Genomic DNA, 12938 nt, shown 5'->3' on the forward strand with positions numbered 1-12938 from the left:
AAGAAGACTCTCAGACCAGCTGAGCTGCCTGGAAAGAACATTCTCCAACCTGCTGAGCTGCCTGCAGGCTGTGCAGGGTGCTCCAGGTTCCCAGCTTTGTGAGCTGTCACGCATGCTGGGCTCTGGTGATGCAGCTCTCTCTGAGTCATTTCTGCTCCTGTAAGTAATCCCTCATCCAAACTTTGATAAGCAACCCCAATAAAACTCATCAGTTCATCAAGCTGGACTTTGGTCTGTTGTGGGTTCCCTATCTGGGATGAGAGGATGGGTGTTTGGTGCCTCCCCAGAAAAAGTTGCTCCCAACAGATGGACAGCCCCGATTCCTGCCTCCTAGCATCTGACGGCCTCCCGCCCACCTGCAGTCCTGGCTCATCCAGCTCTTGCTCCAGGTCTTCCAGGAGAGTGACGGCCTCCTCTGCACTCTCAGGGCAGTGCTGCTGCACCCAGGCCTGGAGCTCTTGGGGCAGGATGGTCAGGAACTGCTCCAGCACCAGCAGCTCCAGGATCTGCTCCTTGCTGTGGATCTCGGGCTGCAGCCACTCACAGCAGAGCACCCGAAGCTGGCTCAGTGCCTCTCGGGGCCCAGGAGTGTCATGGTACCCAAACTGCCTGAAGCGCTGACGGGATGTCTCTAGGCTAGGGCGGCACTTGTCCTTCTCATCATCCTCTTCAGCTTTACGGGTCGAAGGCCCCATTGACTCTTGAGGTGGCCTAGGGCCCAGAACTGTGGCCATGCCCACCACCTTGGTCATCACACAGATTCCAGACACAGCGGGACCTCGGGGAGCAGACCTGGTGCCTTTGAATTTCTGTTTCTTAAGGGTCACAATTCAAACCTAAAAAAACATAGTTTCCATAAAGTTATCAAAAAAACAAAAATACGTTTTTCTGGTCTTTACCACAGGGGCCATCAGTCAACTACCATATAAAAAGTATTGTTCAGAGCTGGTGGGATGGTTCCGTGGATCAGAGTGCTTGCTGTTAGGCCTGACCACCCAGATTTGACCTTTGGCAACCACACTGTGGTAGGCGAGAACCAACTTCTGCAAGTTGTCCTCTGACCCCCCACACACGCGCACGTGCGCACATGCTCACACACACACATATTTAAAAAGCATTGTTTAGAAATTTTGTTTACAGGAAAAGGGGTGGAAGTGGAAATCATCATGTGATGCAAGTTAAGCCAGACTCACCAAAGTTGAGCGTGTTTTGTTTCTTCTCCTATGCAGAATTTGAAGGGTGGGAGCAAACATGAAAGTAAAAGGGATACGGAAGAGATAAAGGGAGACTGAGAGGGACAAGAAGAGAGGACTAAGAACTAAATATGATTAAAACAATTGTATGCAGTGTGTTTGTTTGAAGAATGGCCCCTAAAGGCTCATATATTTGAAAGCTTAGTCACCAGTGATTATAGTCTCTGAAAAGGTCAGGATTACGAGGTGTGGCCTTGTTGGAAGAAGCAGTGTCACCAGGGGTGGGTTCTGAGGTCTCATACAGATCAGGATGTAGCTCTTAGCTACTGCTCCAGTGCCTGCCTGCAAGTGGCCAGGCTTCATGCCACGATGATAAAGTACTTAACCTCTGAACTGTAAGCCAGGCCCCAGTTAAATACTTCCTCTTACAAGAGTTGGCTTGGTCATGGTGTCTCTTCACAGCGACAGAAAAGTGACTAAGAATGTGTGCTTGTAGACATCACGATGAAGTCTGCCGCTTTGTACAATTAACATGTACAAATTAGAAAAAAATATTGTTCAGAATCATTCTGGAGTCAGCAAAGCAAGGCGTACTTTCACTTGATGGTCTTGTGTTCATTTCCCCCCAAAGGCCAGAGCGGCGTAATCTTAAAATTAGATCTTTGCTCCTGAAGTTGTTTCGTAAGTTTACAATTATGCATATCATAGTTGCTATGATTTCAGCAAACTACCTAATATTGTCTGAACATAAAGAAGTCGACTCATCAAATGACTGCTTGTCAGCATGAGCTTGTATGTCCCAGTCTGGAATTAGCTAGCTTGTTAAAAAAGAATGGAGTATCGCTGGGAGTGGGGGTGGGGGTGCACGCCTTTAATCCCAGCACTTGGTAGGCCGAGGCAGGCGGATCTTTGGGAGTTTGAGGCCAGCCTGGTCTACAGAGTGAGTGCCAGGACAGGACAGCCAGGACTGTTACATAGAGAAACCCTATTTCGAGACAGGGTTTCTTGAAAACAAACAAACAAAAAAAAAAAAAAAAAAAAAAAAAAAGAGAGAGAAACTAAAATGGAGTATAAGGGCTAGGCAGATTGATCAGGAGTAGAGTATCTATCTTGTGAAAGCAAACCTTTGGGTTCTACCACTAGCACCAAATAAATAAGGAAACAAAAATAATAAAAATCTAATTAGGATGAACTTTATCTGACTTTTTTTTTTAAAGGAGAACATATTCAATTGGTTCTTTTGGGTGTGTGTGTGTACCATTGTACAAATGAACTTTCCTGTGCATGCATGTGTAGGTTAGAGGTCATGGCCAGACATCTTCCTCTGTCACTGTTCCCCTTGTTCTTTGTTTTGAGACAGGGTCTTTCACTGAGCCTGGAGCTCATGGATCACTAAGGCTCGCTGGCTGGCCAGCGAACCCAGATATCCGCCTGTCTCTGCCCTTCTAGTACATAGAGTTTAGGGACAAGCGGACACCCTGGGTTTTTTTACCTGTGTGCTCAGGTCCTCATGCTTGCACAGAAAGCACTTTACTGACCAAGTCACTTCCCAAGCCCCATGTCTAAGTGTTTATTTAAGTGTCCTTAGCTTTAAAAAAAAAAAAAAGAAAAAAAAAGATTTTATTTTAAAATCGCGTGTGTGTGCATGAGGGCATGCCTGTGGAGGACAACAGTGGGGGCCCCTGAATTACAGACACGTGGGAACTGCCTGACATGAGTGCTGGGAAACAAACTAAGTCTTCTGCAAGAGCAGTGCAGATACAGATTCTTAGCCACGGAGCCATTTCCCCAGCCCCGCCCCCGCCTTTCATTTATTTATTTATTTATTTTGTTTCTCTGTGTAGCTTTGTAGGCAAAGCTGGCCTCAAACTCTTGGAGATCTGCCTGCCTCTGCCTCCCCAGTGCTGGAATTAAAGGTGTGCACCACCACCGCGGCCTGGTTCCCTTTCCCTTTTTAATTGATCAATTGTGTGTGTGTGTGTGTGTGTCAGGGTGGGGTGTATGCATGCTACTACACACAGTATGTACAGAGGCCAGACAAAGCTGGCTTGTAAGACTCAGTTCTCTTCTTCCATTATGTGGGTTTCAGGACCAAACTCAGGCCACCAGGCTTGGGGAAATCAACTGGCTGAGCCATCTTTTGTGGCACTGCTGTTAGATTTTGAAAAATGGGTGGAAAGACAAATGTGTGTGCTGTTGGTATTTTTGACACAGGATCTCGATGAACTCAGCTGACCTGGAACTCTGAACCGTTAGGCCAGCCTGTGAAAAATGTATATACAGCAAAACCTTCTCTCAAAAACAAACAACAACAACAAAACAAAAGGGAGGTGGGGAGAAGAAAAGGGTGGAAATGGGATAGGAATGAGAGAAAAGCTTCCACCTCACTGGCATGTTCTGGGGTGTTCTGTTTTTTGGCAAGATTTAAAAAAATCTGATAATAAACTATCCCGGCATACCACCACTTCCTCCAAAGACAGCCAGTAATTTGGTTATGCTGAGCTTACCATTTGGAGATGCCCTGAAGGTCTTGGTTTCTGAAAATTTCTTCAATGTTCATAAAATCAAAAAGCATCACAGAAAGGAAAATAACTTTAAAAAAGCTACCTAAAGCTGGTTGTGGTGTGCATGCCTTTAATCCTAGAGCTCAGGAGGAGGCAGAGGCAGGGGGATCATTGAGTTAGAAGCCAACCTGGTCTATGAGCAAGTTTCAGGACAGCTAGGTGTTATGGTTTAGATAACAGGGCTACACAAAGAAACTTGTCTTTAAAAACCACCACCACCACCACCACCAAAACCCAAAGCTATCTTAAAGGTTTAACTCGGCTGGCAAGATGGCTAGGTGATAATGAGTGCCCACATGATGGAAAAGAAGCACGGAATCAAGCAAATTATCACACACACACACACACACACACACACACACACACACACACAAAGAGTAAATACAATAAAAATAAAAAGCTTTTTAACTCTTGCAGTCTATCAGCAGAAGCAAATAGTCTAGTCAAGGTAGGCTTTTGGTCACTTCCCTCCTTTATGCCAAACATGCAAAATGTATATACCCCTCTTAATCAACCTCAAATTCATTCTGCACAAGATAAGATATCCATAAATCAAAGTATCACAGATTGCAACAAATGAACAGCAATTACTACTTCCCAGTGGCAGATAATGCCTTTAAGACAGTCTGTACTTGGGAACGCCACGCTGAAGTCGTGGTGACACACATCTGTAGTTACAGCACTGAGCACTGAAGAGCAGAGATAGGAGGATCACCAATGATGCGACAGTCTGGGCTATATAGCAAGACCTGGTCTCAAATCGAGTAAACTAATTTTCGAAAAGCTTCTGGGCAAGCCAGTAATTTTTAGGAGTATAACTGCACAGTGGATCTAATTGCTAAGAAAGTGTCCTTTAGACTGAGCCAAATTCTGCATCATTTCAATAGCCCTGAACCAATATATTCAGTTTCTCCTTAGGCTTCCAGCATTTGAAGAACAACTTTCGTGCCTGTTAATTTTCTGCTCACAGTTCTTTCAATTGTCTCCTTTCAACACAGATTTCCAAGTATGTCACCTACCAAATAAATTTACTTTCTTTCCTATACTCTACTTACAAAAGATCCTCTAAAAATCTGTCCAAACTTGAGCAGATCCCCTGAACTGTGAACACAAAGCCCAAAGGGACTATTTCCCCGCCTGGGTTGGACATTACCCAAGATTAATGAGATTCGGGTTTTCACAGGACGTTCCTAACCTTGGGCTTGTTCTTAACAATTAGTCCCGAGTTTAAATCTCCGGGCAAGAGCTAGAGAAGAAAGAAGGCAGTTTCCGTCGGATAACATAAAGCTCAGTTGAAGGAGCTCAAAGAAAGCGATTCCGGAAGGAAAAAAAAAAAAAAGGGTTTTGTTGGAGAAAGCCCTTGGGGGTGGAAAAGGCTTTCCATAGAGCGGCGCCTACAGCGGCTGGGCGCGGCGCTTCTCCCTAGACAACCTCCCAGAACCACTATGGACGAATCCCTGGAACCAGAACCGCAGCTGCTAAACCCGTTCCTCCCTCTCTAAACCTTTCGGCCAACATTCCTTTTCCCCGCCGCTAGGCTAACCGGGGACTCGCAGGCTCACCGTGACTCAGAACCGCTTCGGAGCCTGGAACCTGCACAGCCGCCGAGCAACCGCGCAGCCGGAAGTGCATCAGAGCCCCGCCCCACGGGAGGGGGCGCAGCCGCCCCTCTAGGAATCGGGGATTCTCGGTATCCTCCTGTCTGAGCCAAGTCTGGAGCTGTGCTGGACTTCATCTGTCCAGTACTTTTTTTTTTAATTTGTTTTTTTTATTTCTTTTTTGTTCTCTCCCTCTTCCATCCCCTCCTTCTCCCTCTCTCCTTCCCTTTTCCCTCGTTGACCTTTCTTTCTTTCCTTTTCTTTTGAGACAAACATCTCATTATGCCACTCTGGCTGGCTTGGAACTCTATGTATACCGTGCTGGCCTCATACTCAAAACGAGCTTTCCGTTGTCTCTCAAGAGTAAAGAGCTTGCTGTAGAAGCATGAGGACCTACATTTGGATTTCCAACATCACATAAAAAGCCTGTGGTACATTACATGCCTGTAATCGCAGTGCTGGAAGGATTCATGAAGACACCTCGCCTCAAAATCAAGGTAGAGAAGCAACTGAAGATACTTGACATCAACCTCTGGCCTTTACATGTATGCACACACACACACGTGCTTACATGAGCACAAACTTATATGAAGAAACCAGTGTCTGGGCAGATCAGATCCAGTACATACTGGAGTGTTAATTGATAGCAAAGCTGAGAGTAGAATTCGATTCTCTAATTGTATCCCAGTGGCTTAGACATGCTAGTGCTCCATCATCAAGCTATGTCCCTGGCTCTAAAGATATATATCTATATCACTAGAGTTGAATGTGGCGCCACACACCTGCAGTCCCAGCACACTTGGGTGTTGGAGGCTGGGTAATCAGGAGTTTAAGGTCATTCTCAGCTATATAAATTCTAGGCCAGCTTGGCCTTCATGAGACTCTGCCTTAAAAAAACTAAAAACCAAGCTAGCAGATAAGACAAAGATCTGAGATAGGATAATAAGTCGTCCATTCATATCCAGTTAAATCAAGTAATTTTATGATGATCCATTCTTTTTCTATTAATATAGCCATGATGATATAACAAGAAAAATTAGTTATTGTGTTTCACCACATCCATTCCGTTTTCAGATTTTTTTTTTTTTTGAGACAGGGTTTCTGTAGTTTTTGGAGCCTCTGCTTCCTAAGTGCTGGGGTTAAAGGCATACGCCACCACTGCTGTCGTCCTTTTTCAGAAATATTTTGATTTCCGATGAGTTCAGTGAACAAACACTTCTCAATAATGTGCACTATATCAGGTATGTATTATGACATCAAAGTTTACAAGTAACAAATGCACTGTTTTGGGACTGGGCAGATGGCTCATGGGTAAAGTGCTAATGCACTAAAGTAGCACAATCGAGGTGACTTATAGAAGGAAGGGTCTATGGTCCCAGGGCCACCATGGTTGGAGCAGCAGGCCAGGCATGACAGTTAAAGTGGCAAACTGCGAGCTCACGTTTTGAGCTTCAAGTAGGAAGCATCAGAGTGCAATGCAAATGTCAAGTCCTTCAATCAGCAGACAGAGGCCGACTGATCTGTCAGTTCAAGGCCACCCTTGGGTTACGTGAAATGATCCAGTCTAAAAGAAAAAGGTGAGTCCCGCCCTTGGGATCACACACCTTTAATCCTGGCGGCACTAGTGAGGTGCAGACAGGAGTGATATGGCTGGGTGGAGGCATATAAGGTGGGAGGAGACAGGAGCTCAGTGCAGTCTGAGGCAGCAGTCAGTCTGAGGCAGCGGTCTGAGGACAGGATGACCCATTTGGTCTGAGTATTGGTAGAGGTAAGAACTCTAGTGGCTGGTCTCTCTGCTTCTCTGATCCTTCAGCTTTCACCCGGATAGGTTTTATTATTATGACCAATTAGCATTTGTGCTATGTCTGGCACCCAACTTTTGGGGTATGAATTCATGAAAAAGCCACTTGCCAGTAGCTGCATGTGGCCAGAGTCACCACCCCAGGGCTAGGTGTTCTTTTCCTTTCTCCCGGCTGGCTGTGGGTTTTCCCTGGACCCCTTCTTGGGCTGCTGCCAAACCTGCACAGCAGGAGTCAGTCTCACATCTTCATTGTCATCGGCAGCAGATCTGGTGAGAAAACTGGTAATTCTTAAAGGGAGGAACTAGTTAAAAGAGGTTTTATTCCATGTTAAAAAATGGAACATAATTATGGTAGAGCTAGGTTTCTGTATAATTATGCAATGCATGATTTAAAAATGGAAGAATTAAATGAAGGAATAATCAACGTAACTGGGATTGACATACTGTTAATTATCATTTTGGTAATCCTTGTTACTGTTTTGATAATTCTTGGTTTATTTCTTAAAAAGTTGTTTGGTCAAAAAAAAAAAAAAGTGGTTTGAGTGCCAAGATACAGGCCTTAGAAAAATTTAATAAAATAGATCATAGAGATATTCAAATCCAGACAGAGGAATTTAAAGGAGAACCAATTCCAGTGTTTTATTATGAGGTTAGAGAAGAACAGCCTAAGGTTTTCAAACAACCAACCTTAATATATCCTGCAATCTTATAGGAACAACTGCCAAAGGACAGATATCTCCAAGGCTGTGCAAGAGTTAAATGGAGTCCTGTGGAAATATTAGATTTAAAGGGATTCAAGGAAGCAAGAGTCTCATATGGCATGCAATTCACCTTTTGTGAAGCAAATGTTAAACTCATGGTTAACTTGTAGTTGAATTATCCCTCAAGACTGGAGAGACTTGGTTACAGCAGTCTTGGAGTCTGGTCCTCAGTTACAATGGAGGACCTGGTGGAAAAATGAGGCTAAGACTATTGAACAACAAAATAGGGCTAGAGATATGAAAATCTCCCAAGATCAACTTCTTGGAGAGGGAGATTATGCTGATGTACAAAGGCAATCTCTATATGATGACCACAATCTGAATTTATATTGTACAGCAGTTTTGAATGCTTAGGACAAAACTGGAGAAATAGTAAAGAAAACTGAGTCATTTGCTAAGGTCATACAGGACCCAAAAGAAACCTTCACTGAGCCGGGTGGTGGTGACGCACGCCTTTAATCCCAGCACTTGGGAGGCAGAGGCAGGCGAATCTCTGTGAGTTCGAGGCCAGCCTGTTCTACAAGAGGTAGTTCCAGGACAGGCTCCAAAGCCACAGAGAAACCCTGTCTTGGAAAACCAAAAAAAAAAAAAAAAAAAAAAAAAAGAAACCACTGATTTCTTACAAAGTTTGACATTAGCAGTAAAGAGGATGATACCAAATTCAGAAGCTAGACAAATAATTGAATCTCTGGCTTTTGAAAATGTTAATTCTCAATGCAAAAGGATAAGTAGGCCTTCAAAGGCAAGGTCAGCACCTTTGGAGGAATGGATCCAAGATACAATCAATATCAAATCTCATGACCACGATGATGCTTGGGTAGGAGAGATTTCCAGAGGTTTGAGGAAAAATCGAAATACCAAGTGTTTCGGATTGTGACAAACAAGGTCACCTTAAAAGGGATTGTAAACAGGGGGCTCCTAGAAAAAATGTTTTTTCTACGCACAATCCAAACAGAATGCCCCTCCCTTCCGGATTATGCAGAAGGTGTGGCAAAGGCAGGCACTGGACTAATGAATGTAGAATAAGGGACAGTCAAGGTAACCTGCTGTTGGGAAACACCTTGAGGGGCCGCTTACAGGCTTCTATGTCAAATTTGGTTCAGTTGTTTCCTGTCATCGTGGAGGGAACTCCTTCCCAGAGTAATTAAAGAACCTAGTGCCTATTCTAAGAAACCATACTGCTCTGGATGACAGAAGAGCTTTAGAAGATAAAACAAAAATTTCAGGAGATTGGGAGGCAGAGGCAGGCGGATCTCTGTGAGTTCGAGACCAGCCTGGTCTACAAGAGCTAGTTCCAGGACAGGCTCCAAAATCACAGAGAAACCCTGTCTCGAAAAACCAAAAAAAAAAAAAAAAAAAAAAAAATTTCAGGAGAAACCATAAATCAAAATTGATAAAGATTAGGTTAGCAACCTCTCTAAAGTTAGGGTTCGGACAGGGTTTCGCTTGTTTTTCCAGGAAAATAAAAACAAACATCTTGAGGAATTTAAAGATCTTTGGACAAATAGCATCCAAATAAAAAGGGAGAACTACCTGGAAAAAATTACTGAGAAAAGGAATAATCTGGCCTAATGTCATCTCTGAAGTCTCCAAAAAGATGATGGGATCTCACAATGACAATACCACCTGGATTATAACACCACTAAGCTGAAAAACACCACCTATAGATCGGCTTTGGAATACAAACTGCTCAGAACAATTTCAAGATGGCTACTTGAGATGATCCAGCCTCACAGACTACTCTAGCCAGGACTTGAGACAAGCTCTGTACTTTCCCATTACATAGACTGTACAACAAATGATAAAGCTACCTCTGTCAGGACAATTTGACAATTAACCCAAATTTTTCTTTTCAGGATCCCCTAAAGATGCTGTCACCCCCAGACAGCAGGAAGTAAATTTAAGAACACAAAGCCCACATACCAAAGAGATGAGGTGGGTGGATTTTATTTGTCATTGTTTAGGGGATTGCTTACAAGTTGTTATTGGTGATGGTCAGGAAAAAAAGCTGAACAAAGGAGATTAGATTCAGGAGTCTTTTTTTTTTTTTTTTTTTTTAAAGGGGAAATACAGATATGACAGGATAAAAGGGTAGAGTATTGAATCTACTCTGAAAAGGAAAAAGGATATAGATATGATGAAATAAAAAGATTGAATCTACTTTTAAAAAGTAACTACTAGTTTTAAATATTTTACATTGGATTGGACTTTTGTATATTGTATATAAATTTTGTATATTGATATAAATTTAAGATTAATTGCCACATCCACGGCTGTCTCGCCTGTGTGACAAAATGCCTCTTAGGTGGTGGCCGTCTCAAAATGAGGGGCTCGTGCTTCCTGGAGCTTGGCCCCTGATGGCTCCCTGGCAGTCTGCTCGAGTTGTGGTGCCTGATCAGCCTCAACGACCTCGTTCACTTTGTTCCTGGCGATGGTTTCTTGCGTTGGCTCTGCTTTTTGTTCTGTTCTACTTTTCTCTTGACAAAAACTTAATCTGTTCAAGGAACCAGGAAACATTCCCAATGGCTCCTTGAATATGGAGGAACTGATGCGTCAGTCCCCTCCCTTGATTCAGGCCATTAATGTTATGATTAAGACTCTGGATCCCTCTCTGGGGGAATTTATGGCTACCCTAGAACAGAAAGAGTTCATGATAGGAGATTTGGTAGAAGATGGGTAAATTATGAAGGAAAATGTATGGAATGGCATGAGTTAACCATTTATGGAGAGGCTAGTCAGAATGACAAACCCCTGGTGCATTTTAGATAGGAAAAAATGGCAGGCTATTCTTGATAACATGAAGCCAGCCATTCAATATTGGAGCAAACCCTGGGGGTGGAATCCTGAAGAATGGTGTTTGGGTTACCTTGGTTACCTTGAGGGCAGATTTGATTTAGGGCCATGAGAAAGCGCAGTTGGTCAATGTTGTGAGACAAATTTCAAAGAAAAGCTCTGCCCACCTGGCCCTGACCACAAGACATGCTGAGAATAATCAAGTGCCTGTAATCATTTTTTCTTTTTTTTTTTTTGGTTTTTCGAGACAGGGTTTCTCTGTGGTTTTGGAGCCTGTCCTGGAACTAGCTCTGTAGACCAGGCTGGTCTCGAACTCACAGAGATCCGCCTGCCTCTGCCTCCCGAGTGCTGGGATTAAAGGCGTGCGCCACCACCGCCCGGCCTCCTTTTATTTTTTAAATGATTTTTTTTTTTTTTTTTTATCTTTTAAGACAGAGTTTCTCTATAGCTTTGGAGCCTGTCCTGGAACTAGCTCTTGTAGACCGGGCTGGCTTCAAACTCACAGAGTTTGCCTGCCTCCCAAGTGCTGGGACTAAAGGCATGCGCCACCACCGCCCGGCCTTAAATGTATGCCTGTGCATATGCGTGCCTAGTGCCCTTAGAGGCCACAGATAGCACTGGATCCCCTAGAACTGGGCTGTGAACCTCAATGTTGGTTCTGGGAACTGAAATTATCCTAAGAGCAGCAAGTGTTCTTAACCTCTGAGCCACTACTCAAATGCTATTTTTTTTAAAAACAATATTTATTACGTATACAATATTCTGTGTGTGTATGCCTGCAGGCCAGAAGAGGGCACCAGACCCCATTACAGATGGTTGTGAGCCACCATGTGGTTGCTGGGAATTGAACTCAGGACCTTTGGAAGATCAGGCAATGCTCTTAATCTCTGAGCCATCTCTCCAGTCCCTCCAATGCTATTTTTTTTTTTTTTTTGGTTTTTTGAGACAGGGTTTCTCTGTGGTTTTGGAGCCTGGCCTGGAACTAGCTCTTGTAGACCAGGCTGGTCTCGAACTCACAGATCTGCCTGCCTCTGCCTCCCGAGTGCTGGGATTAAAGGCGTGCGCCACCACCGCCCGGCCTATTTTTGTATATTTGTGTATGCATACAGAAGAGGTATCCAGGGTACTTATGAGCTGCCCACATAGGTTCTCTGAAAGAGCAAGTGCTCTTAACCCATGAGCCACCTCTCCATTTAAATAAGACAAAGTAAAAACCAAGATTGAGTTCTATGCAAAGCTAAAGGGTGGCAGTTCTACTTTCTAAACTTTGGATCTCTACCAACATCTGCATTTGGATATGTGTACACACCAATTTGTGCCTGCTGATGCCAGGGGGCCACCATGGGCATCATTCCTCAGAAGCTGTCCACCTTTTTTGACAATGGCTGTCTTGGCTGTAACTAACCAATAAATCGTAGGAATCTTCCTGTTCATACCTCCCCAACCCAGCCCTCCTTTGCTTGAGTTCTGATATTCAAACTTAGGTCTCGATTGACTGAGCTATCTCCCTAGCCCTGAAAATCCAACTTTAACATAACCAAAAGATGACAAAACAATCACTAGGATTGCCTGCTGGGAACACAATTTATTATTTTACCAAGTCCCATGAGACACCACACTTGCTATGTATTCCAGCATTTTCCTCTTGCTGCGTTAACATTTCATCTGATCTCACTTCTAAAGTGGACCACTGACTAATCCTAAGTGCACTCTCTTTCCTCCTCTTCTTCTAAGCGCTCACACAGCCCAGGCTGGCCTCAGACTTACCATATAACCAAAGAAGACCCTGAATCCTTTTTGCCACTATTGCCCCAGGGCTCAGATCACTGGTGTGGGCCACCTTCCCTGGTTTAGGTGGTATGAACTTAGGAGTTGAGGCAAGCACTCACCACATGCCCAGCTTTCCATTTCTCTTTTGAAACTTTAGCTTTCAACCAGGGCTTCAACTTATTTTGAAAGAGTTCTATAGCTTTAAGAGAAACAAAGAAATCCAAAAAGACCCATTTTCTCCCATGACTTAGTAAAAGGAGTCTATAGATTTATGAATGAAGTTTAAAACAAATTCCATTTAAAATTTTTATTGAACACCAACTAAGCGTCTGGACTCTTTAGAGGCTGATCAAATCAAAGAAAGATCCAGTTTTTAACAGCAATGATTTAATCCTGCTGACATACAAAGTTTCTTCTTTGGGTCTAATTGGTGGTTTTCCTAGCCTATAAATGAAAAG

General features: G+C 43.6%; 1 protein-coding gene across 4 annotated transcripts in view; it reads right to left on the reverse strand.

The window, feature by feature from the left end:
* Zkscan1 (zinc finger with KRAB and SCAN domains 1) overlaps window positions 1-12938 on the reverse strand; it is a 40737-nt gene that overhangs the window by 6337 nt on the left and 21462 nt on the right. Inside the window, exons 1-2 of one of the 4 annotated variants that reach the window (XM_057763523.1) lie at window positions 5320-5372; window positions 357-836 (exon numbers count right to left, since the gene is read on the reverse strand). The exons of 1 other annotated variant lie outside the window; for it this stretch is intronic. In XM_057763523.1, the coding sequence (XP_057619506.1) occupies window positions 357-752 (396 nt within the window). In that variant the 5' untranslated portion in view covers window positions 753-836; window positions 5320-5372. Of the gene's footprint in view, window positions 1-356; window positions 837-3700; window positions 4065-5300; window positions 5373-12938 lie in introns of those variants that run through there. 2 more of the 4 variants (XM_057763522.1, XM_057763524.1) reach the window with 2 other exon arrangements.

The sequence above is a fragment of the Chionomys nivalis genome, chromosome 3 (assembly GCF_950005125.1).
Source record: "Chionomys nivalis chromosome 3, mChiNiv1.1, whole genome shotgun sequence".
Classification (NCBI taxonomy): Eukaryota; Metazoa; Chordata; class Mammalia; order Rodentia; family Cricetidae; genus Chionomys; species Chionomys nivalis.